The following is a 27,644-nucleotide window of genomic DNA, read 5'->3' as shown; positions in this document are numbered from 1 at the left end:
AGGCATTGTTCTGGCGGACACAGAGAGGGCACGGGAGTCCAGGCGGAGGCCTGGAGGAGATCTATTCGTCTCCCTCATGCACTCCGTCCTCCCTGCTGCCTGAGAGCACTCCCTCAACACGGCCCTTGCTTTGACTTGTTTTCTTTTAGTTTAGACTCAAATGCGTTACTTGAATTCACCTAAGGGAGCTGTTAAAACAGGGTGATGCAGCGGGCAAAGAGATGACAACTGAGGCAGACTTGGCATAAGGAGAATGGAAAAATAACATCCTTGCAGACCAGGAACTCAAAATTAAACAAGCCCACAAACAACCTCAGGTGCACGTCACACTCATGCTGAGGATTCAGCAAAACTGCATGTGCTGAAGTACCCAGCACAACCCAGGGCTTTGGAGGAAAGGCCTGTTGATGGGGAAGTTTCACTCTTACCGGCTGAGTAAGCAAATACACCTCATCCTCCGGGCTTTGGAGACATCGCAGTAACGAATCACCCTCCCACAGAACAGTCAAAGCAGCAGCTACAGGCGTCTGCTGGTTTCTCTGTTTTTGTCCGAAAAGGGGAGATGTTATTTTTGGTTATCTAGCATCAGATTGCAGGAATGTTTTACTATGAGGTCAATCAGGGTAGGAGGTCTTTTTAATTTAAAAGGCAAACAGACATTACTGATAATGAAGCTGCAATGTAATCACAGGAGAGCCTTTCACAAGGAAGTGTCTGAAGCATCTAAACAGTAAAACAAAAATCAGCATTTTCTTTGCGGAGTCAGCATCTACGCACATGCTCCTTAATCACTCGGGATGCAGCCGAAGTAAAGAAACATCCAAATTCAAGCCTCTTCTGTGTTTTCCTGTAAATATTCAGCAAGCCATCAACAAAGTCCAGACCGAGGCTGCAGCACCGAAGGGCTACCAAGCACAGACCAAGGGGACACAAAGCTCAAAGTGTGGCCCATGCCATTCACAGGCTCTGAGGTGCAAGAAGTTACCTATCACAGACCATTCCTGCACCAAGACAGCTATGATCAAAGGAGTACCAAATCCTCCATAAAGGCATCGTAACAGTTAATTTTTGAGGAAAGCTGGAGGCACTATACCCTGCCATGGTATAACATTGCCAGGCATTGCCATTGGAGCAGCTCTCCTTCAGCTGCTTCCCAGTATGTCATGGCTGCAGAGGAAAAACAGCCTTACCCTAGACAGAAAGCAACTATTTAAAGAACCTTTCCTCTTTTCAAGTTATATTTGACAAGCTCTTGCCAAATGTTTGTGTGTTAAACATCAAATGTGTCTGAGTGTGCGGCCTTGCAAGATCGACTTATGGCAGCACTGTAGCGGTGAGCTCCCTGGGGCTGCAACGTGCAGGACCTAGCTCTGCTCGCTGCTGGCTCCAGCAGGCCTTTCTCCTGCCTGCACGGCAAAGGTTAAGAGTGTCACACAACGTTGGTGGCAGCGCCACGACATTCTTTGTGGTGGCAGATGTTTTAAGCAGTTGCTGCCCGACAGCCATCCTGCCACGACTGTTTGTGGGTGCGTGCAGTAGATGGATCTGAGAACCTGATGACCGTCACCACACCAGATGGATCTGAGAACCTGATGACCGTCACCACACCGTCCCAGATCCCTGAGCTCATTCATCACGTGGACTCACAAATAGTTGAGCTGACCCAAATGAGGAGATGGGGCAAAGGTGGGACCACATGACCATGGCTCATAGGGAATGGTCCGGGAAACACTTAAGCCAGTAATGTGCCTGCAAATAGGCACGTGGACCTATAGACTTCTATGGGTCCTAGAGATACACTGCCCAGTGCCCTAGAGATACATTGTTAGAGCTTGTAAACCAGCATGCTACCAGGTGAAATCACCAAAACACAAATGTCCCTTTCCGATTATGTGGCATTCCTACTCCCACATGTTTGAAGGCAGGACCCCAGGCCACAGGACCCCACTGCAAAAGAGACCCCAGAGCCAGCGTGCAGTAGGTTCCACGCTGGGGGTACACAGTCTGCCTCTGTAGCCAAATTGCCTTGTGCAACATTAAACGGAGGCCAAGACACTTCCTGACCTTCAGCCAGCCCTGCGTGCAACCACCATATTGTATGCAGAGCTCCGGGACCAAATTCTCCACTCTAAACGCACAAAATCCGCTTCAAGTTGGTCCTCCAAACTGTATGGCTAAAAGCAGGACAAAGCTTTTCCAACATGCAAGCTTGATTTCTCTTTTTTTTCTCACTGTTGATGTCTTAAGGCAAAAGAGCCAAACAGATTCCTCCTTTGGCTCCTAAAAAGATCACTTGGACAATCCATTCTAGCCTTTCACTTTTCAAGGTGTTATTCCTAGACTTCTTTCTAAGACTATTTCTTTAAACAGAAAAGGGCATCACCAAGCACCTATTTTTAAAATACCATCTAGAAAAAACAGCCCCCAAACATCAACTGCCTCCCAGTAAAGCAATGAGCCTAAGAAAACAATAAAGGCGATCTGTCTCCACTTACAGTGCCTTCCCTTTGTGAGCACTGCAAACACTAGGCATGTATTTGGGTATTTCATGATTGGGCGGGAGGGGAACATCATTGTCAGATGTCCCAAATCCCAAAGACAACTAACTTAACACAAAGCTGAAGCTGCCCAGCTTTGCCTCAGGCCTTTCCAAAATGCAGGGGAATTGTCTCAACTTAAACCTCTGAAAAGCAGAAAAGGATAGGTGTGACTTGCCGCATTTCGACTACCCTCACTTTGGTATCAGTGCTGTTTACTCCTCTTCCTTAAGTGCTTCACTTTGCACTTACTCTAGTGAGTGCTTAGTCATATCCTCTACAGATAAGGTGGCAATACAGTTGCAGTTATAATATTCTTTTCTTACTCACTCATATTAAGAAATAGTCACCTTAGAGGTTGAAGTTTTCCATGCCTGCTCTCTACACAAAGGTGATTTTTTGCTTTAAACCAGAAAGTTTGGATAAAGTCCACTTACATATGTTAACTGACATTAAAGACTTCTGTGTTTAAAAGCTCCAAACACCTTTTTTCTTCTTCTTTTTCTTAAAAAAAAAAAAAAAAAAGCTAAATGAGCTCAGGGCAACAATAGACTGATGAAGTTTGAAAGCGTCTAGACACAATTTTGAGTGGGGGACAGAACATTTACTTAATTTCAAAAAAAAAAAAGTTTTAAGCTTTGAAAGTTTCCTTTTTTTTTTTTTTTTTTTTTTTTTTTTTAAGTATTTTGTAATGGTCTACTAAATATTTAATATTTAGTATGACTTTTAACTCTTTTGCTCTCCACAACTCTTAGGTTAGTTGAGAGGAGGGAAGGCGGCTTGTCCTGCCTCTCCTCTGCGATGGGCTTGGGCAGGTGAGGAGCTGCGGTCAGAAAGCGACTGCTGAAGCCATCACGGCGGGACGGCCCTTGCCAAGCGGTTCTCCTGCTGTGCGGCCTCGGGGGAAGATTTCTTCTTCTCTCCCCTGTGGAGATCTCTGGTGCCCAACCTAGTAACTCAGGATTAGGCAGAGAGATTGGCCCCTTAATCAGTTTTAACTCTCATCTTGTTGAGTTCCTCTTTTTTCTAATCTTTCTTTTCAATTTACAGCTTCATTTCGGCCTTTGTGCTGATGCCGTACCTCCATCAACTTTGGCTTTGCTAGCAGATTCGATCACGGCTCTAAATCCTTCTCCAGGTCACCAGGTTTTAACCTGATCTGTGCACTGGATCTCCCTCACGGCTGGATGATAGGCGCAATCAGGCCGCAAAATGATTAATTGCGCTGGGGAAGGGGCATATCAGCTCCGCCTGGCACGTGCTGGTGGCCGGGCACTTGGCTCCACGGTGCCCGCCCTGGCCGGCGTCTGAAGTCCTCTCTGCTCTCCGCTGCCTCCCCACCGCTCAGCTCTGAGCAGAATCAAACCTCGCCATTTTAACGCCTCACACGTAGGCCTTAGAAATACCGGAAATTAACAGTACACATTAAAAAGAGGAAATAACGTTGCGATTCTTTACTGACAAGGGACAGGAGGGAGAGAGAACAGGACAAGTGTAAAATAAAACAAAATTTAACATTTTCCGCCTACCATACATGAACACTTACTATACGGAATCAAAGAATTTAACAAAAAAAAGCACTGATATCATTTTATGTGCCTTTTGCTAGTAAAATGAGTTTAATATCTTTTTACTAGAAAAGCTGCAAGGAAAAATCGTAAATACGCCAGTCACTTTGTTGTGTATGCTGGTGGAGAAATCTCGCCTTTCCTTCCCAGAAATGGTGTGAAGAACATCTGGAAAAATTGATAAAAAGACCTTGAAACCGCAAAACCAAAATACACCTCTCCCCTCTTCAACTTCATTTCTATGCTCAGCTGCACTGGATGGGCCAGATCCAGATCACAGTCACACATATCCCGAGTAACCACCACTGAAGTCAACACATTCATGAAACCAGAATTTGGCTCCACACCTCCAGTGCAGATTAACCAGCTGAAAACCCAGGACTAAGAGTTCGTTTCAAGTAAGAGTCATTGTACCTGCTGACGTGAAGGGGCCGTACTGGCACGGCCTCGCTCTTGAAGGGGATGTAATTTGAAATGCATCAATAAAGAGACAAAGTGCTTTGAATATAATGAGCCCAAGCCTCGTTCCCTCTTGATGCTAATGAAAATGCTCGCCTCTTCACGGGTTGGTTCACAGAAAAATTAAGTCTATTCCACCATTTCTGCCTTGAGGGTGAGGCTGAGGGGCTGCAGCACTCGGCTGCAGGGCAGAGCTGCAAGCCTGAGCCAGGTCTCCTCCGTTCTCCTCTTCCTCCTCTCCCAGGACCTACTGAGGGGGCAAGTCCCCAGGAGTACCTACGCCAGTGCCTCACTGCCGACCGTCTCCCGCAGCGACAGAAAGGCGCTAGGTGTCTGTGTTCACCCAGGAAAGAAAACTGAGGCAAAGATAAATAAGATAACTTGCTCTATGGGTGAAACTTGGTCATGCGCGTTTTATTAAGGTGACGGAGTGAGTTAGGTTTGGGGAAAAGCACTTAAATGAAAGAGAACCTCCACCATGGTGTCCTCCTTGTTGAAGGAAGACAGTGGAAAGACCGTGGGGAACTGCTATTTTAGGCCTACTGAAAAACAGCATTTGTTTTTACAAACTGGAGATAAAAAGAGGTGGCTAGCTGCTGTCAGTGTGCCTGAAAGTAGTAAAAAGGTGTACTGAAAAACGCTCGCACAAAAGCACAAGCACAGCGCTCCCTTGTCAGTTTGCAGCTATACAAAAAATAGTTCAGTAGTCATTTCACTTCTTTTTTTAAATAAAGACATAGCCTCCCAAATCTCTGAATAAGCTGAAGAAATTCTTCCCACTACTTGAAGGATGCAGACACTTCTCAGCAGCACCGCAGACAGGCCCTTCAGCTCCTTGTAGAGGATGTAAACAGTGAAAGCTCCACTGTTCTTCGGTATCAAACAATCTTCCACCCCAGCCACCGACCGATTAAAAAACAAAGCACAAAACCAACCAAAAAGCTGCCCTCAAAGGGAGCTTTCTGGCAACTCGGAGACAGAAAACCCCTCCGAAACAGGAAATCCATTGTCACAAAGCGAGCATGCTGCATGGCTTTGCTTGCTGTCTATTAGCTGGGCATTTCAGCAATAAAGTGACATGGGTTTCCAAAGGAAAGTTTGCTTTGGTCCCTAATCAGGCTTTACTCCAACTGAACTCCTGCTGACTTCAGTGAGAGGTTCAATGGAATGAAAAGCGAACGAAGACTTCAAGATCTGGCCCTTTATGGGCCAAGATTTAGTTATAAACTTATTTAAAGTCACAAAGATCTCTCTGCCATTGAAACTCAATGCCATGTTTGAGCACAAATCTGTAGAAAAACAGTTTGTTTTCTTTGTGTAAATCTTGCATGTTAACATGATTAGCTCTGCCGAGCAGGTGCCTCCACATGTCCATGTTTGCTATGGCACGTGAACTGCCCCTCTCACCTCTCCAAATCCACATAAATTCAGTGCAAAATCCTGCCCCTCGTTACTGAGAGTGCCAGGGAGCCCCTTCCCAGCGGGCACTACGAGCCAGCAGCTATGGGCCAGCATGGCCCAGGAGCCCACGCTAACCCCTTACTGCACTCACTTCTCAAGCTATTGCTGGTATTGGCAGTACTCCAGATCCTCGTCTCCCCTGCTTAAATCCCTCACTCCTGGAATCACCTGATTTTGCAATTTCGGCTTCCAGGAAAAATAAGAGCACGTTTTTAGCTGTCAAGATGACAAAAAATACAAGAATATGACCCTTTAAGGCTCAAAACAAGACACTCAGATTACTAATATCTTCAAGCATCATTCTAGGGTTATTTGCACAGATTTTTGGGAGCCAGCTATAGCGCTCGGGGTTGATTACGCTGCCTTTCTTTCCTGCACAGACCAGACACTCCCTGACCTACCATTTGCCTTGCTGTTTCTCTCTTAACATTGTTAAGGGCAAAAATCTGCATCTGCTTTTTTTAGATCAATAAAAGCAAATCCAGTTTTAGAAACTGGTCAAAGGGGTTAAAAAGCATGTAACTAGCGCTAGTGAAGACTTTTTTTTATTAACCTGAGAAATGTCTCTAGCGAGAACAGTTGCTAAGGAGAAGACCGTCCAAGGCAGGACATGCATATTTCGGCATCAAGTGGAAAATGCAGCTCTCCCCGTGCTCCTACCGGCACTGCGGAGACGACCCAGGTGCCATCCTGCCCACATTTTACAGAAACCCAGCTGAACCACAGCAGACTGTTGGCACCCTGTTGTGCAAGTCTAGATGCACTCAATGCCGTCCAGGGCTTGTGAATTGCTTTTTGTTTAGCAGAATAATCCTTAACATGCAGATCTTGCACCTCATTTTTCCTCTAAGGTCTAGGCAATGATAAAAGCAATTAGCTCCCTAAATCCCTCTCTTATCTGTAATTGGGTGTGATTTTTTTTCGTTTCTGAAAAAACACTGAACAAAAATAGCAGCCTCTACGTGAGCCAGGAAAGCAGACCCTGATGACAGCCAGCTTATCTTCCGCAGCTGCCCGAACAAGCCAACACCTAACGGATGCGTTTCCAGGAACGCTTCCAACCACGAGCTAACACTGTTCCCGAGAGGTGACGGACGGACCTGGGCAGTTTTAATGCAGCTCTTGCTTTCCATTAGAAATGAGGAGACTGCGGTCTCCTGCACACTGCGGTCTCCTGCACACTGTCACACTGGTAGACATGGCCTAGGAGCAACGGGGCTCTGCACAGGAGGGAGGCAGGCACATGCCTCTCAGCACTCCCCACTTCCAGCAGCTTCGAGGAAGTTCGGAAAAAAATAAAAATAAACGGGAAGCAGAGAGGCTGCGACTGCACAAAATTCCCAGCCTGCCTCCTTCCCACCCCCAGCCATCCCTTAGGACAAGCGCAGGATTTCAGGCAGGTGTGAAGGAGCCAGGAGACAAACAAAAGAGATAAAAGGCAGAACAACGCTGAGGAGCACTCGGGAGGCCACATCACAAGCACGGCACAGCGGCTCCGAGCAGGCAGAGGCACTCCACCATTATCTAGTTCACAGATGGACCACCCAGAAAATCTGGGAGCAATTAGGAAGGAGAACAAACAAACGCGGGGAAAGCAGGGGGAGGGAGGCCGGGCAGGAGGGATTCCTTACATCATCTCCATGCAAGCGTTGCGAGAATGAAGTGAAGCTATATGGAGGAGGAATGCACATGAAAGAGTTTGCAGTGAGAACGTAATAAAAGAAAAGGCTATGAAAACATGTAGCATATGAATGAATTACAACACGGCCATTAAATTTACAGAACGTCAGGACAGTGTGTAAACAAGGAGGAAACCCATCAAATTCTCAGAGGCACTCACACGCACACACAAACACATTAAATGCTAACTGTCTCTGTGACTGTTCCTAGTATGTCAGCCTGCCTTGCAACCCAAGGACTGGGCATGCAAAACCACGGATTCACTCGTTCTCCAGCTGTCAACAACAGGTAGTTGATATGGGCAGAAAAAACAAGCACTCTGAACCAACACAAATGCAACTCCACGTCCTGTGCACGGATATGAACCACAGCAACAGTCAAGGGGCTCATACGAACAGATCTGCGTGTCTGGGAGCAGCCTGTTCTCAGGCGGATTGGATGCCACTTCCTGGGCATCTAATCCATCTGTTAATCAGTTTGCAGCACAAAGTTACACCTTTCCTGGGCCCTTGCCTGGGAGGCAAGGTGCCTGATTTTGGTACCACGCACTTGGCTTCCAACCGACTTCGAGGTGACTACTCTGACTCTCTAAAGCAAAGCCCATTTTTAATTAAATGTCTGATTTTAGGCACTTCTGTTTGCTGATTTTTACCTGTGGCATAGAGCACAGCCTTTGTTAATTTGTGCTGCAAAGTTTGCTTTTTTGTTTTAAATGCTCCTAAGTGCAGTTGGTGATTTCTGCAAGGGAGCACAATTTATAATTTTATAGGATTCAAGCATAATGGGAGAAGATGACTCATAAAGTGAAAACAGAATATACCAAGTGTTTTGAAGTGATTTTAATCAATAACACTGTTTACTTTGTCTTGGCCTCTGAGAGCAGACTCTGGTCACTAAGGACATCTTACAAACACATTAAAATTGACACAAGACTTCTTTTTTTTAAGCTTTACAGTTCACTATAATCTTGGTAAGCTCACTCCCTGATAATTTTCCCTAAACGTAGTGCTTATTAACTCACAAGTTCAGCTGAAAAATAATCTCCTATCCAGCTTGCCTTAGCAGCAGCTACAATATGGCAATTAGTTTACCTTAGAATAGACATCAAAGGCTGAAAGGATGACCCTGCCCCACAAGAACAAAATCTTTTAAAAAGCCCCATTCCACTCAGTTTGCTAGTTTATAAGGTTTGCTAAAATCCAGTCTAATGATCATGTAGTTTCTTAGCAAGTCATGTGGTGCCATATTGTTTCAGGAACAGAAGAGTTAGTCCTGAACCCTTTTTGAACTTGGGAAGCTTTTCCGACTAGCTGATGCAGAACCACATTCTGGGATGGCAAATGAAACTGTTGGATGCAAAAGCCTCACTACGATTTTCTTTAGCTTCTTTCACAGGAGACAAAAGTTCCCACACAACACGCTCTCCCCTCACAATGACGGATTCAATCATAGCAATATGCTCAGATCCATATGGTGCAGATACAAGGGAGAGGCACCACGAGAAACCTGAATGAAGGGGCCTGTAAATTGCAGCAGAAAACAGACAGCAAAAGCATGACCAAAAAAAAAAAAAAAAAACCCTTGTGAGGTGAGACTAACCAAATAAAGCTGTTGAGCCCAATGGATTAACCAGTTCTCCTTTTAACAACAGTTTAACTGTCTTCATATCCTGAGTCACAGACAGTTTCCTCCCCTGACATCATTGTTAGATTGATTTTTTTTTTTTCCAGTGGCAAGGAAAATACACCGTCTTCTCTAAAACAGTCTGACCCCGTGGCCAGGTAATAGTATTACATGTTACCAGGCAGGAGATTAAGCTGCAGTTTCCAATAGAGCCTCATAGCAATAATGAAGGAGAAATGAAACTGGAAGGGTTGATTTGGGTGAGGGCAGGAGGCATATGGAAAAGAACAACAGTGAATGAATAATACAGGAGAGGTGCCTTCTTAGCCTGCCTGGAATCAGACTGAAGTGATGAATGAGAAATAGAGAGGGGAGAGGACAAGAAGGGTTTGTTTAAAACAGTAGTATAGAATTGCCCCACCTCTTTCCATTACTGTCACGAAGCATGGCTTTTCCCAGCTCTCTGGTCTTCGTCTCCAATTCCTGAACTTCCTCCAGCAAAGTTTTATAGTAGACATGCTTGGCCCTGTACCACAAAGAAAAGAGAAAAACAGAAAAACAAAACCAGAAAGCACACATGAACATTCATGCTGTTGTAAAAGACCAATCTTTCCTTCGCAGATGAGAGGTGCTGCAAGGCCCTCCTTTCATACAGATCTGGGAAATAAGGCACAAGGGATGCACATACAGAACAGTCGGTCCAGGTTCACAATACCCGGGAAGCATCCCACAGGAAACGAGGAATCAGAAGGACTTCAAATTCAGTAGGGCTTGCCTGCTCCAACACTACACTCTGCTAAAAACTAACTGGCTAGGAAAGCCACTGGACTAGGGAGACCTGACACTACTGCCGTGGGACTGCTCTGGACCCGGGTGTTCAAACAAAAGGACGGGGCCACATTGAATATTCATGTGGCAAAACATGAATCCACTCTGTCTTTTGAGCTATGCATTACACTGCCCTGAAAGCCCAAGGAGAGTCCCTGGTAATAATTGCCATTCAGGCCTCTTTATTTTCAGTTATCAGTTTCACATGACTCAAAGGCACTTCTCTCCCCACCGAGCTTTCAAAACGACAGTAACAAGATGGGCTGTGTCCTATTTCCTCAGTTTGGGCATTCAAAGATCAGTGTATACACCCCATATGTGACCAGATTTGGAGAGCAATGTCCCACACGCAGAGCATCCAGCTCCCTCTGGTTTGACATCTACAAAGCAATAATACACAATCCAGGGATTTTTTTCTCCAGTGGGCAGTTTTTGATCAGCTTCCTCTTTTGTGTCACTTAAAGGAGAAAAAGTGTCCCCATAAGATGATATTGATTTGCATGTGACTGCACAATGAGCTTGAAAACAAGATGGAGCCCACTCAACTGAGATACCATTTACTTCACTGCATTAAAATTATATTCAATTCTAGAGATGGCAAGGGTTTCTTTATAAATTTTATAAAAATCTTATACACAAATACTGTAATCTTCAACCAGTGATGCAAAACAATATCAGTCTCTCCCTACTAGGGAAATAAGTGTACACATAATTAAAATATAATAAAGATGCATTTATTTTTTAAAGGCACAATTTTTATTATTCCTTCCCTGGGGAAGAAGAAACACAAAGCCCACAAAATCTCTGCTGAGACTATTTGAGATGACTGTAGCTTGATATTAATACTAAGTTATCCAAGTGCTCTGTTTTTTGTGGTGCCAAATTAGGCCCCAAATGTTGCAAGGTGAGAAGCTAAGACAAAAGCCGCTTTTCAAAACAAATCTGAATGTAAGAGAGAGGAAAAAATACAGAGAGAACAACGAACGATGAAGCACACCAAAATCTGGAAGCAAAAGGAGAGTATCATGATGTTCTTAGAATAGCATCCGGATAAAATCACCAGAGATGTATGATTGCAAGAGAGCACCAACATATTGTGACTGGAGGATAAAACAGAGCAGCAAGGATATTTTAAAACTTGTACTGTTTCAAGAATGTGAGTCTACCTCTAACTGCACAAAACTTAATTAGATACAAGTTACTATAACCACTTAGGTTAATGGTAAGATTCAATCTCCTCTTTGAGGAAAGAAAACTATAGCCATTTTTAAAGATGACAAAGCTTTGGGCTATTAACTCTTACGATCTTTACAATTGTCTTGGCTTTCACACTCTTTAATTTGAGTAGACAGGTGAAAACATTGACCTCGAGCTCATATCCTGCCTTTTAAGGCGACCATGTCTATTACTGTAAAGTTGAAGACTAAGTTTCAAACTTTTAAAATCCTTTAAAACCTGTTTTCCCATGGGCAGGAACCCATAAACCTCCAAGTTGTGCAATCTCTCCCAAGGCTTCTTGCTCATCTTTATTTTTCCACGCTGTATAAAAAAGCAGAGATTTTTTTCTTTTCCCTTAGAGTGCAATATTGAATGCAAAACATAAGCTCAACGGAGGCCAGTTAGCGCAGCACGGTCAGCGCAGGCACCGCACAGATACTTCACAATATGGACAAAACATTGTCGCCCTGAAGTCAGGGGTACTGAAGTATTTCACAAGCAGTAAGAAATGATGAAATATATGGGCTCTGTGTCATGGCAGGATATCTATAACCTGCCCCCGCCCTCCAGGTAATATTTACACATTGAATTGCTTCTTGACTTGGAGCAAGAACTTCCACGGAAGAGCAATTAATTTAGTATTTCTAAAAGCGCCCAAACTAACCTATCCATGTGTTTCTAAAACAACAGATACTAAAACATGTTATTACAGTTGCCTCACAGTCTGGGCCTACTCCCATCAAAATCAATGACAAATATTCCTTGGATTGGTGGCAACAGGACGGGATACTTCATGATTTTTCACAACAGCACATGATTAACTTTTGATACATAAAAATATAGGCAGAAGTCAGCATTTACCTTGCATTTTGCTTTAGATGCATGATCAGCCCTCAATAAATTATAAGCTCTTGTGTTCAGTCTTACCGTTTAGCTGAAATTTGATGCGGTACGTAATCAGTAAAGGCACATACCTTTCCCTCGCACGCTGGGACAGTAAGGTCGTGGATTATAAGGACAGCTGGGGGTCATTGCCACGCTTTAAGCAGCCCTTCCCCTTCCAAGCCAGGGAAGGGCATAGCTTCACAGTATGCTTCCTCCCCTGCCAGCCTTCCCCCCCACCAATAAAAAAGGCACATCAAGATTTTAGTAATTATTGGAAGGCTCAGGAAATTTCTCACTATAACACTAAGCGTTGAGACACCAGCTATTAATAAATTCCTGCCCAGTAAGGAATAAAATAAGTTTTGCTGGAATAAACTGTTTTTATGATTCCCACATAGCTTTATGGGTCAGATACTTCAAGACTTCCTAGCACCAGTGACATGTATTCAAGTGACATATGCCAACTGTGAGCAAGAACTCACCTTACAAAGCTCTGTTCGCTTCAACAGTAGCACAGCCGGGACTCTTATAAGGCAAAAATCAAATCCAAACCAAGCTACTCAATTCATGGTAGTAGACCAAAGTTAACAATATGTTATTGCAGGCAAGTACTAATAATAAGCTTCCTTCTCATTCTAAAGAGAGAAGTTTTCCACATTTCTTTGAATCACTTAAAAAACATACACACGCACACACGTATTAGGCCTAGAGCTGCAGAGAACACGGGAGATAAGAGGCGTGTTGACAGCTGTAGCCTGTGTAACGAAAGAACTAGCTCATACTTGTATTACAGCAAGTTTGCATTACATGCTTGCATACAACATTACAAATTTTGATAATGCATACAGCACAGCACTTTAGAAATAATAAAATTTGCATGGGTCTGAAACATACTTTTTTTTTTTAATCCCTTTTAGCCTTCTTCCAGATAAAAGCTCTGCACTGTACTTCTCTTTTTCTGGCAGTGTTCTGTACTGAAACTAGGCATACACCTTTTGGGTCACACAGATCCTTTTTCTGTGGACATATGCTTCATGTCCAAAAGAAACTGAAAGGGATAAATTCCATGGCCATGAGAAGTCAGAGCTGCTGGAATTTTATGGCCGAAAATGGATTCTGCTGAATTACAGACAGCAATGTGGTGTAACCACTGCTGTGGAAACGTGCTGTCTGATTTCCAGGGGCCTTGGGCTCGAGTTGTGAATGGCAAGTCTCTTGGAAAGGAAACAGGCCTTTACTCCTTCCATATGCTAGTGCTGATAGCTGTGTCATTTCATTTATCCTGGTTAAAATGTTAATCATGTTAATTTTTCAGTGCTGGTTTAAAAAAAAAAAATCCTGCTCGGAGAACGGATTTTTTGCTTAACATTGATAGGAGCCTCCTGTCTAAAATCTGCTGGGAAAATATCCAGTGTATCAGCCATACGCGTTCATCTTCAGAGCTTCACAACCTCTGTACATTCTTGGCCTGAACCACAGAAAGGATTATGTTGCTGAGATTTCTCTAAGAAATATTAAAGAATAGGCTCAGTCAGTAACAGAGTTTTAAATGAGTAATAGCTGAGGATGAGCTTGCCTTGGTCTGGCCTGTTTTACAATTCCTTAGTCATTTTTGCCGAGCACTGATAAGAACAGAGGACAACTTAAGGACACGTATCTGACCTTCAGCTATCATGAAAACCTTTCAAAAACTAAAGCACAATCTTGGACACCTAGATGATGCTGCAAACAATCACAGGAGCAGTCCGTTGACTTCCTAGTAAGTGGTTTTAAATAATGCCTGACACAGGAACAGGACCTGTTGTACTGAATGAATTTTAAGATTCTTGAGCTTTAAAAAGCTGGTCATAGACACAGCTAATGTTAAGTATCCAGATTTAAACATTTTAGCCTCAACTTTAGACTTTTAAAATCATTTTCAATGGGGAAGTTTAAAAAATGCAACAAAAACCCCTCTAGTATGCTAGACTATTAAATCATAGTTTGGCCTCAACAGAAATATTACATTTTCCTACCTAGTTTTAATTCTAGCAGTGCAGCTTATGAAAATTAACCAGAAGGAGAGAAAGGGAAGACATTTTAAAAGTATTCACTGATTGGTAGATCTGCCTACTAACAGTTTAATTTAGCTGTGCTATCAGCCCCATAAGAAGAAAACAGATTTCCAGACGTATGTGTAAGACCTGATTTATCCTTTTATGCCGACCTTTGAGATGTACTTGCATTTGGGAAATGTTCTGCCTTTTGCAGTATTTTCTGTATTCCTCCCTAAAGAAGAATCTTCTTTCACTGACAGATACCTCCTTCCTAGAACTAAGTGTTACCTATTATGATATTTTACTTTGGGTCCTTCTGACAAATTAGGATCTGTATTTTTGCCTCATACCCTCCTTGTAAGGAGTTACGGAAACAGGGCAAGGTTTTCTTTGCCACTCTTCTAACAGAATGGGAATGTGACTACCGACTCATCTCTCGGCAGAGTTCATGAGAATCTTTTACTTTACGCTAAAGAAAACATTTCCACAAAATAAAACCTTCTTGGTTGTAACACAGCTTTCGACCAGATGAAAGCTTTGGGACTTAAGACATTTAAAGCAAAGTGAACAAAACACAAGCAATTATACATGAAAAGGATAATTCTACATTGAAAATAGCAATAGCAGAGAAGTTAAGTTGCTCCTCTTAAAATCAAAATTCTTCAGATTTCTTACTTTATTCAGTGCTTTGAAACCAGGGAAACTTGGGAGGAGAAGGGAATTACACAGGCTTGTATTCCATGAGGCTTGTTCCCCCTCTTCGAGTAGGGAAGGAATCAAGATTTTCCTTCAACTGTGGAGCCCAGAGAGTGTTGCTCTTCTGTCAGTTAAGTCAGTCAAGTTGGGGAAGACTCGCTGTTAAAGAAGAACCTAAAGAGCAGCTGACAAACAACTGGGAGCTTGCAGAGCAGAGTACCACAATTTTACTTTCCCCCTGACCTACTTAGTCAAACCAAGCAAAGTATTTAGCTCCCCTTCAGGAGCAGGGCACCTTTGAGGTCTAAATTAGATCTGCCTTTAACTAAAGGTAGACAGAGCAAATAGTAATGAAAAGAAATATCTTCCTTACTGAGAGAAGGCCGCATCCTCCAGATTCGGGACTCAAACTACTCATTCTTTTGCACTGCTGGTTGCATTGGCATATAAGAAATGACTCCCACTTTCAACTTTGCTAAGAGGTCTTCCAAAGCAGTATCACTGTTTTACATTCACTGAAAGGCTTTGTAGTTCCTTTACAGAGAGAGAGTGAACTGCACAGCACATCCCTGCAGAATGATTCCTACAACACCGCGAGCACTGCCTCAGGACTTACGCTCTCCATGCCACGTCTTTAACAAGGCACGCAGTGGGCACAAGAAATAAGCCAAACCAGAAGTATCCACATCGCAGCACCATTCCAGCCTACAAAGAAACAAACAAACAAGTCATGAGCATTTTTGAGCCATCACACATTAACTGGTTGTTTACGAAGAATCAGCAGAGCGATGGCATCAAACGGGCACTGCAGCCATGACCCTGATGATGCTGAAATCCCAACGATGTCCGGCAAGTGTGGGAAGGGGAAAGTCTCATCAGCTCTTAACAGAAATTGTGCCTACAATTAACAGACACAAACATCACGTCTCATTGGGATCACTTCTTACAATCCAAATACTTTGGATATCTTCAAAAAGATAAATAAAAAACAAAAACATGTTTTGACTTAATCCTCCACTGATATTAATTTGTGAATCCAAACAGTCATATATTTTTCACTCAGGGAAACTGCATGACAAATATATTTAACTTGCACTTTTGACTATCTTTTCTGCCCTTTTCCTGCTCTCCCTCCACCCACTGTTGCAGATCCCTGAGCAGCAAACTCATGTTATTAAACAAACAAACAAAAAAAAGCAAAATATTTCAGTCGTATTCCACTTAAACACAGCACTTCCTGTTCAAATTACTGCCGTCTGAAACCCAGGATGGGGAAGATTCACTCCTGTCCCCACAAATGGCTTTTTACAAACAAAGAGCTCAAAGTTTACATTTACATTTCTGTCATTGTTGTAATGCTTCAAGAAAAAACTCGCTAGGGTTTGAGAAAGATGATGTCCAGAAACCCAACAAGTCCCAGCATACACAGGTAGTTACAGAACAAAGTTGAAACACAGTGCTATTTATACAAAAGTTGTTTTAGGTCATTTTTGTTTTTAGGGCTCTCTTTAGAACTTTTCACAAATTAATGGTGGCTAAGGCCCTGAGCCGCTCTGTGGAAGGCTTGAGGACACCTTGCCACCTCTTGCACGCACATGCATGCTTCCCGTAAGGATCCTTTAAATTCTCTAGTACACCAGTAAATTGGTTTTTTTGTAATGAACCGTGTGCAGCGCACACAGCTCTAAAGCACTGGCTGAAAGGTGTCAGCAGCATTTCCAGCGGCTAGCCACACGCTGCTCGCTTGCCAGCTATGGATGTTGCCATATCCCTTCCTCAAAGCCTTTTCTTCCTCCGCGTCTTGTATGCCACATACACACACTGCATTCAAGTGCGACGTAGCTAAAGGCACGTGAGTGGGCAGGGAGGCCCATGCCCACAGATGCCAGAACGAAGCAGCTGCCCGAGCCACGTCTCGCAGACTGAGCTCAGCTGTGCCTCACCGCTGCAAGCGACCAAGCGAGAGGCCAGCAGCAGCCTGCAGAGCTGAAGTTTCAGGGACTTCCATAGACAAAGCTGAGCTACAGAACACAAAACTGAACAAAACAAGCTCCAGCCTTTGAAACATACCATGAGAAGACATGATTTGTACTTATACCCTTTGTAAGAGAAATATGATTGATTGCCACAGAAGAAGGCACTTCTACTACTCACCACAGAGAAGCTTCAAAACTGAGGAAAACCTGCACATTTCATTGCCGGGACATCCACCTGCAGCACCCAGAGCTTTCTCCCCTGGTTGATGACTATTTAAAAAGCATCCATCTCACAGCCCAGTCACGTTTAGCAGCAACTTGCCCTTCGACTGCCAAGTAGTGAGGACTTCCAAAAGCATTTTTCACTTTTGACTGTTAAATCCTCTGCGCTGTTACTGGAGTGACAGATCAGTGGTAAGTCTTGTACTGAAACCAAGAACGAGCTACGCTATGCTGAAACATTTATGGACACTTTGCCACCCACATGGAGAGGAAGTAAACAAATTCCAGGCTGAGAATGAGCTCTCAGCCATTTGCGATCCCTCATGCCTACTCTCACACCAGGACGCCTGGAGCTCACGGCCAGTTTTGATCTAGCCTTATTTAAGGAAAAGGATGGACAGGAATAAGAGGGAAATCTTTTAACTCTTTTGTTAGCCAAGGACCTGGACTGTACCAAGACGGTGGCAGAATACCGTTGGATTTACCCTCCTGCTTTGCTCTGCCTTGCCTTGGCTGTGACCCTGCAAGTGCTAGCAGTCTAATCACGTCAGCGTTTCCAGCGACCACCCTACCATTACTTGTGCTAATAAAGGCTAAACAAAGGACCGTAGAATCCTAAAGGCATTTTCTTGTATTTTTTAAGTATTTTAAACTCCTTTGCTTTCTTAGATGAAAGCAGCTCAAAGGACTTTTAAAGCACAGAACAGTTCAAGTACATGTTTAGTAAAAACTTAAACGAAATCATCTGAAGTACTGTCAGTTCAGTCAATAGCTATGAATCAGTTTTGATATCTCATACGCGAAGCTCTTTTTGCACTAAAGAGCCTCAAGCCAGGTACTTTTTACCTACCATTATGCATTTTACTTAGGTCTTACTCTGTCTGCAAACTGCACCACGCAACTGTTCATCTCATCCCAGCCCTGTCAGACACTCACATCGCTACCTGCGGGCCTTTTTCCGCACAGCCCGCCCCTGGCTGATACCCTTTTCCCGAGCTCATCTGGAAGGCTTCTTCCCTGCTCATCTCCAGCTTCCGCTGGCAGTTATATTCCTGACGTGCCATGTTACAGCGGATCGATCTCTCAGACACACACTTCTTGTGCTGCCCCTGAGCGCTGCCTCAGTTCTGGCAGGGCAGGGCAGGAGCTCCTCAGGGGAGGACTCCCTGGGAACCACCCAACACATGCCCAGCACACCCACCCGTTTTTAGGATTTTCTCCAACCTGAGGACAGAGAATTGGGTTATAAACAGAAGCTATACTAAGGACACCAATATATTGCAACGAAGTCCTCCTTGGGCCTCACAGCCGTTGCTGTGCTCCATTCAAGTTGTTCAGCTATTCCGGAGAGCAGGGAAGACAGTACTGCAATACATCTTCAGTGAAAGACAGCATTCCCATAGCCAGCCTCAACAACAAATAACATCCTTCAACTATCGGTTATCTCTCCAGATAAGAAAAGCAGACTACTAAACAGGAACCACTACTTTTTTTTCTTCTTTTTTGTAGGGTGACAAGGAGGAAGAGGAGAAAGAGTTTGTTTTTTAAACAAATTCAAAATTTGGCCAGCTCTGTCATCACACAGGCCCCATGATATGCAACAAGGTCATTTTTATTCTGTCTGCTGGTGTAAACATTAGTGACTAGCACATCCAAAGCCAACTACCAGAAACCATTTATCACACGGCACCCACAGAACGTGCACGGCTAATGCAAGTTCTCCCCTTGAAGATGTTGCAGCTTAAATTGCTGCCATTAATAATCTGCCTCCCAATAAGCACTGACGAGGCTGCCACAGTAAACCTGCTCATTTTAGAGAATGGATAAATTCTAAAAAATAGGCAGGATTAAAAAAAATAAATAATAAAGAAAATAAAGAAAAAGAAAAGCTTAGCTCCAGGAATTTCAACTGAGAAGCAAACAATCTAGATCCAGCACATTTACCATTGGTGAGCATGCTTAAGTGCAAGTATATTAAAATAAATAAATAAATAAAGGGGGGTGGGTGGAATGCAGTAGCACTGGCAGCTAGCAAGAGCCACTAGGAAGATCTGCTCAGTACTAGCATTATTTTAGAAAGCTTGGGTTAAGTTTTTGTTTGTTTGTTTTTTAAATCACAGACACGCTCTGCACAAGAGCATTAAACAGGAAATAGAATGTTTCAAAAGCCGCTTAAGTTGTAATAAGGAATATATTACAGGCTATTTTCTCCACCTCATTCCTCTTTCCTAGGATGCAAATTATTCATAGTTTTACTTTTTCACCAATAGGTGGTGCCACTAATTTCAACAATTCCTTCCAATGAGAATTACAATGGCAGAAAATGCTCAAGCAGGGGCGGGGAGAGAAATATTTTGGTATTCTTATCACAGCATGGTTAGGCAACAACTGGGGACCAGTAAATGATTCAGACAAACCAAAGGTCTCAGTCTCCTTCATAGATCATCCAAGACAAAATTTAAATTCACATTTTGAATAATAAAAGCTTTTTATTACTTCATTTCCTCATATATCCATGCATTCTAATTCTGATTAAAAACACACAGTGAAAGCGTAAGATCACCATGAAAACAGCTGGCCTTGTATTTACAGTGCGACAAAAATTATTACTGGAAGAGTGCCCAGATCCTGATCATGTCTGTCTCCACGAGGCATGGATAAGGACCCAATAAGCTGCTCAGTTTTGGTTTCATATTCATTTGGATGCCGGTTTTATACACTAGAGATCCAAGTTCAATCTCTGCTCTACTGAACATCTGCACAATCGCAGCCAAGTGACTTTGTCCCTCACTAGTCAAATGTGGACAAGGGCATAGCGCTGCCCCCGTCAGCACTTGGAGCAAGGGCAAGACGCGGCGAGGAGGGCCAAGTGACAACTGCGTGGGGTTCAGATGCCATAACGACACCAGAATTATTTGTTGCCATCACAGAAATGGCTGATCTAGACACTCGTGACAAGTGTCACTGAAGGATCCAGCTGCCAAGAGCCATGGCTCGAGCTGCATGGTGCAACTGCAGAAGCCTCTGCGCTGCTCCTCACACCTGCACCCCCCAACAGCCAGCGCAGAAACCACTGCCGCAGCCATCTGAGACGTCTGAGGCAGATACTTCTTCCAGCACCTCTCCCCAACCAGTTCTAGATCAGTGGCTCAATCGAAGCACATCACTTGACAAGGGCTAATGCTAGGGCAGGGGAGTCCTCGTCAGTCACTCTGGTCCAGGCTCAGACCAGCCTGTGTTAGGCACATCACTTGGAAGCACGTCTGCCATTCAGCTGATGTAGACGGTAGTCTCCAAAGCCTGACAGCCCACCACTCTGAGACCCCACTTTCAGTCTTTCTTCCCCACTGACGCCAGCGTGTTCCTTGCTCGGGCAAACACATCCACCCCATGCATGGCGCAGTCCCGCTGCCCTCCCTCACAGCGTGGTGTACGGGCAGGTACCTCGCTCTCCAGGAGAGGCTCACTCAGGCACTACCACAGAGCCACCTCGCAGCAGGGCTCCTGGCTTACCCTGGAGCCTGAGTCCTGGGAGGGATTCCCGTTCATTTGCTCTGTAGTCACAGAGCAGATTGAGAGACTATGCTGAGGGTCTAGGAAATGTTCTCAGTTGAACATTAAACGCACACTCCCCCAATCTTCAAAACTGCTGTCTTAAGTTTAGACATCCTTGCTGTAGGTTGTTTTTTTCTTTTTCTCTCTCTTTTCATTTCGCGAAGAAATTTGAAGCCCAACTTCAGTGGCAACAGGATCAGGTTCCATGCATTAAAACACTACCACAGATTGCAAAGAGTATTGCTGTGCAAGCTCTCCTACAAACAACATTTACCGGATTTGCAGACCATTACCCAAACACACTTTCTCTTAGAGTGTCTGCATGTCCTAGGTCCTCCTAAGGCTGGATGTTTGAATTCCAGCACTGGGTAGTTTTCTTGATTCAAAGGACCTGGAAGTTTAATTTTGAATGGGCAAAAATACTAAACCTCACCAAACCACTGGCTGAATAAATCTTAAGGAGACATAAGACCCACCACATATTAACACTGTAAGCATATTCATGCTATGCAAATGTTTAGAAGATATTTTGTCACACAACAATTCATTTTCTTGAATTACGCTGAAGGCATAAAGTTGCAAAGGCTTTTCCTTCCATCAAATGATAAAAGAACAATTGTTAGACTCAGCCAAAACCACCTCCTAGTATTTCTATTAGTTTATGTGGAGCAATCAGTATCTTCATCCCATGTTGCTCTGTGGTATAAAAATACACAAATTGGGTTTTATATTCATTGTATTATACAACAGGACCCTGGAAATGCCACAAATATCAGACCCATGTTAAAGACCTCATACATTAAAAGCCAAGTGCAGAGAGATGTCATGGTTTGCTCATGGTCACACAAATCAATTGCAGAGCTGGGCAGACTGCCCAAGTCCCTCAATTAGATCAGACTACACAGAGACTGAGCCTAGTGGAGCCCGAGTATGAAATATAATCAATATCCAGGAATGCAGTCTCCAGGATTTTCCTTGTGCACCCTGGAACATAATCTAGCCTCAACATGAGTCGGTGCTTAAGAACTTTTTCCCCAATATAACTGTAGCCAGCTCCAGGCTGGACAGATTTACTAGATTCAAGGCTGACAGGTGTGATGAACAGATTTACCAGCTCCCTCTTCAACCAGCATCTTGGCTGGAAGCACACCTACAGAATAACCCCATTGGGTTAGTGGCAAAGTGTTAAAAAGGGAGGCAAAAGAATTTGACTTTCCCTCCTGCTTATACCTCTGGGAGTCAGGAGTACCTCAAATGAAGTCAGCAGAGCTCTACTACTGAAGGGTTGGCTGGATATTTCCATGTATGAAATAAAGATGTGCAATGTTTTCCATAATGTAAGAGTTTTCGTTCTAAAATGACTCAGATGAAAACAATGACCTCACTGGCTGGCTGGATTTAACACAATGACACATTGGTCCAGTCTCAAACCTATTTCCTCCCTCTCCCTGTCTCCACTCATACAGCCATATCCCCTTGAGAGCAATAAAAAGAGTAAAGAAAAAGTCAAATATTTTACTTATTTTACTTATTTTTTCCAGTCATACTTAAAACCATATGGAAGCCAAAAATCAATAAGAAACCTATTCATTGTCTAGCTTTTATATTGTAGTTATCAAGCCTGTTGGTAATATTCATTTAAAGCCTGGACACAAATGTAAGGAGGGAAGATAGGAACAGTATTTTGAGAAAAAGGAAAAATGCAAACACTGTATCACAAAGGCATATATGTGGCATTCCTTGTAAAGTCCAAGATATTCACAGGCACAGGTTTCAGGCAATAATCTTTTCACAGAAGAAGTTGCTAGCTATGATGCTTAAAAGAAAGCATGAAAATACAAACCAAAGCACAGGAAACTTGGAAAAAATATAAAGGAACTCAAAAAATAAAGATAAACCGACTGCTTAAATAACTCTTCTTTCATGATTAGAAAGTTCCAGGAACTGGCAATACAATGCTTCAAATGCAAAAAATGATACCTTCAGCGAAAAAAAAAAAGAAAGAAAAAAAGAAAGAAAAAGAAAAAAAAGAAGAACACTTCACATATACTCACATGATTTTGTAGGAACTGGTTAGAGTTATAACACCATAGCAGCACAGAAAAATCCTCAGATCTTCTACTCTCTTTAATTTTCTTGTTAGAAACTATAGCATATAGTAAGTTAGCAGCCTCTTTTCATTCTACTTTTAAATGGAATTGAAAGAAACTAAAATATAATACATAAATGCAATATTCATGCATATATTATTGGGCAAATGTGTCCCAAAGATTGCTGTTAATAGCCTTTTCTGTTAACTAAAAGCAGACTCTACATACACATCCTTGCCTGAGAATAAAAGAACACATTACTATATCTCATTACTTAATTAGTATACAACACTACTGATTAAGCAAGGATCCTGCCTATGTTACTTTCCATTATAGCTCTGATAGTAGAGAATTAAGAAAATTAATCAGATGGCATTTTAATTTGATTTTATGGTTCACTGCCAGTGTAAACTGTGATGCAATTTTATGCAGACCACCATTTCTCATTTATTATTGTTTATAGTAAGCACAACAAATAACGTAAATAAATATTTCTTCAAAGTCATTTGGAGGAAACTGTTAGTTAAAAATTAGTAATAAAATCATGCTGCATGTAAATGGATATCAAGTGATTCCCAAAATTTCATTTTAGAGCACAGATCTCATTAAAAACAAACAAAAAAACCCCCCAAAAACACAACCTCCTCCTTAGAGTAGACAAAATACTTTAGCAAATTTTTAGGTAAATGGCACTGGGGGCTAATTACTATGCCTGGTAAAAACATTGTATATTAGCCTGAGCTCCCTTTGCATAAATCTCAGTTACTGAATAAATGTCACTCCTTCCTTTACACATGTACTTATTGACCATGAACACTTTGAAACAACCTGAGGCACAAGATTCTGTTCATAGCATCTTAGAAATTTACTGTTCTTCACCTGACTCAGGCTTGGTGTTATCCTGATCCATAAGACAGTAAGAGTTTTTTTTAGATCTCTCCAATTAGATGGTCGTGCAACAGAACATAACTTTCTTTTATTGCAGTTTAAGATGAACTATGCGAACTTACACCGAGGATATGGTAGAGCAGCCCATGGGTAGCTACCTACTGATGCATGGTGACCTGCCACACTGCTGTAACTTCACCGAGCCCAAATAAAATCTGCTAGAAAGTGTGCTTTCCAGGGTGAAAGCCAACTCACTCCTACAGCAATTTTTGGAATTCTAGCAGTTCCCTCCCCACCCCCCCACCCCCAATTTAAACTAATACAGGCATATATACAAAGAGCACAGTGTAAACCTGAAACAATAGCTTTGATAGACCTGACAATGAAACGAAGTTTGTCATGTTCAGTCTCTTTCATGCACTTTAGTATAAACTTCTACTCTGCATATAAAAATAACGTTACATCTTATAAACTACGTTTCTCCTTTCTGAAGTCACATTCAGCTTATAACCAAGTTTTGTTTGGTACCTATAGCTTTTTCTGTGCAGGTTTTATTGGTAACCACTGTCGTATAGTGGCTGCCCTTATTTAATAACTGTGCCTTTATCATGAAAACTGCAGGGAAAAAGATTAAATTTTACGGAACCTACTTTTAAATTTAAAGCTCCAAGGGAGTAATTAGGTTTAGCAGAGGCCATTGCTTGCCAGTGAAGATATAAGATATTTGTACAGCCAGCCAAGTTACACCTAAAAAAAAAAGGGGAACCTTCAAATTTGTGTGTTGAGATTTTCCAACTATTCCTGCATCAACACTGGCTTCCTTGCACAAAATACATCTGCGTTTCAAGATATTCCCTCCTCTCCAGTATGGGCAAAGAAGTACCCTTAAGTAAAAAGGTAATAATCTTGCTGCTCTTGGTAGATCACAGCCAGAAGCACTGGTCTAATTCCACCTCTATCACTGTTTCACGGTATGAATTTTGGCATGTTTCCTAACCTTGAAGGAAGTGTAGAAAATACAGTCAACTTCTCTGGAGTGTTTTAAATATATGTGCTTTTAAAGAAGTGTTTAAGGAATATTTTGAAAAATAGCTCTTTGTATTAGTATCAGATAATACCTTCCCCATCTCACATTATTATTGCTTTGCTCATTTTTAGTCATCTTTGAAGTCCATATTTATTCTTCTGTGTGTTTTGCTACTTACTGCATCTTCATGCCAGACATTTTGGTGCTTTTGTAGACCACCGCAAGAAGGTGGATTAAAAAAAGAAAATATAACCCATATTACCTAAGCTACTCTATTAAATATTTTGGGTAAGTATAACTGGCACCTATCCACCCACCTGGACTATCAAAATAGTTTTTGTCCTCTGAGTGAAACTGTTGACCAAAACTCAAATTCTACAGCATATATATTGCAGAGATCTGCAATGGTCAGTTGCAAAACTTTCATCAATTTTAGTTCATATTAGATTCTACACCTTGTCCCCACATTTGGCAAATAAGTTGATTTTAGTGAGGCTTCTGCTCTCCAGTGCCTTGATCTAGCAATTTAGATGGAACATGGGAATGATTTGCAGATACCTGCGCTTGCAGGCAGCTTGTCACAAAGCACCAAGACTCTGCACATCGTTTGCTGCTTGCAGAGAGCTACAGCATTAGGACCCACACGTGGAAAGAACTGGGTTTTGATATTATGTTTTTAAGATGTGGTTTGAGATGAAGTTTACTGGGATATCACGATTCCCTGTGTTTCACATCTTGGAGGTTCCTTAATAATTCATGACTTTCAGAAAATAGCTGATAACGGTACAGAACGAATTTGTTCTAGTAACTGCAAGGCCCAGAGAAGTAGATCTTTTCCAATTTTTCAAATTGGGGTCTAAGCTTATAAATCATTGAGCAAGTTCAATTCTTACTGAATTCAATAGCAGCTGAGAGTACCTCACTCCACGGACAGAGCTCTGCCTCCTGCAAAACTGTGTCTTGTAAACTTAAGTTTTCATCTGTTCCCCGTTATAGCAGTGGAGACTTGCATCAGATAACAGTCATCTACTTCCCCACACTACATATTTCTCCAATACAGAGTAGTTTATTAGCTCAGTGACTATACATTTGCATGGGATTTTATCTTCACTGAGCTACTGTATTCAGTAGCTATGTTCTTAAACATGTTCTGAATGCAGCAAGCTCAAAATTTAATGTGTTCTTTATGATCATACTGTCTACCTGGATGCTTCTAAGAACTTTAAGTTACTCCAGCACAACTGCAATTTAACTCAGATCAATGGAGTCTTATCAGAAATGGATACTTCTTCTCTTCATTTCCCTTCCCAGACCAATTTTGTTTGAGCACACAGGACTTCTTCATACAGCCACTGTGCCTTAGTTTCTTGTATTATCACATACAAAGTACATTTGCAATTCTTCCCACTACCCCCTTGGCCAAAGCTCTGGAGATGAATCCTGTCTCTCCCTTCTTCCTTCCATCTTTCACCAAAACCTTCATAAAAGCAGCAGGATTAATATTTGTAGCACTTTACATAAATCTTCTTTTCCACATCACATAGTAAGACACAACTAGAGGTTTGCTCTGAATCTACAAATAAATGAAATGCAACCAGCTCAGCTTCCCAGCCCACAAAGACCCCTGACAGACTATGGGTATTGCCTGATACTTGATGTCTGTAGGGAACACCTAGCGCCATGGCAAAGCCTCTCCATTTCTCAGTCTTTGTCATCCGCTACTGCCCCTGTTCCTTCACAGCTGGCCAATATCTGAGCTACTTTGACTCTTGTTGATATCCAGAATGTGAGAGCCAGAGATAAATGGAACAGCTCAGGAAAGATCGGCCCACAGGAAATGTTCTCTTAATCATAAAGCATCTACAAAATGACAAAAAAAAGACCACAAACTCTCGCCAGAGGTGATGGAGGCTCTCCTCTGGGGGACGCAGCTCCTCCCTGCCTCCAGGCAAGCGCCTCGCGAGAGAAGCTGGAAGGCCTTTGCTTCTGCAGGCAGCGAGGTATTGCTGCCCTAAGAAACCCATGTTGCCAGCTTCTTTATTAAGAACAACACTGTAGAAATACGATATCACTTGGTGCATTAAATTCATTTTATTATATTGATTTATGCTTTCCCTTTAATTTAAAGGTACCAGGAAAACATTTGTTTTTGATTTGGATATTCAAATCCACAGAGACCTATTTCACAAAACTCCTCAGTGCAGGTCCTGTCTGTGCCTCCACAATGAATTGCTTCCGCAAACACACAGGCCTAAAGCCTCTCTGAATCCTTCCCCGTAATCCCCAACATCTGTTCTGTGTCCAGGCTAGGCCAACTGTGGGAATCTGCAAGTATCTGCTGTCAGCATTAGCACAGATGAGTAAACACACAAGCGCCTGTGTCGGACCGCCATGTGATTTCAGCTGAGAACTCCGGACATAAAGCAAGGTTCTCATTGAAAGCATTCGTAACGTCAAGGAAACACCTGTTAAGAAACTATCCAAAATAAATTTACCATGAGTCTTTTAAGAAAGAAAAAAAATGTGATTGACAGCAGCAGTACAAGATCTGACAACAGCAGAAGTCAAAGCTCCATTACAAACTCGGACCAATAAAAAAAAAAACATGCAAACAGCACTATTTTTCATTTCAGTGGCAACAGTTTCTATTTCATTTCTCATCTTTCACTTAAAATAGATACTCCTCAGGTTGGAAGACCAAAGTTTGATGTCTTCAGAACTATTTTATTTTCTTCTGCATGCAAAACTCATACAATGCCATGCTGTGTGCAGTCTTAAAAGAAATGCTCCTCAAAATCATGTCAACAATATAGCATCACTAACAGTTCTAAAATAGCTTCTGCATGGTTAGTGAACAGATGGATGGATGACATGCTGCTTAAACCCTGCAAGGTA

At 42.5% G+C, this 27,644-nt stretch overlaps 1 protein-coding gene across 1 annotated transcript in view; it reads right to left on the bottom strand.

Annotated features, from left to right (window-relative positions):
• Positions 1–27,644, bottom strand: part of ATP8A2 (ATPase phospholipid transporting 8A2) — a 336,147-nt gene that overhangs the window by 14,225 nt on the left and 294,278 nt on the right. The window contains exons 34-35 of the mRNA XM_064504996.1: positions 15,608–15,696; positions 9,750–9,854 (exon numbers count right to left, since the gene is read on the bottom strand). Of these exons, the coding sequence (XP_064361066.1) occupies positions 9,750–9,854; positions 15,608–15,696 (194 nt within the window). The remainder of the gene's footprint in view (positions 1–9,749; positions 9,855–15,607; positions 15,697–27,644) is intronic.

Source organism: Dromaius novaehollandiae, chromosome 1, assembly GCF_036370855.1.
Source record: "Dromaius novaehollandiae isolate bDroNov1 chromosome 1, bDroNov1.hap1, whole genome shotgun sequence".
Taxonomy (NCBI): domain Eukaryota; kingdom Metazoa; phylum Chordata; class Aves; order Casuariiformes; family Dromaiidae; genus Dromaius; species Dromaius novaehollandiae.
Note: the sequence above shows the minus strand (reverse complement) of the source record. Positions and strands in the feature narration are given on the sequence as shown.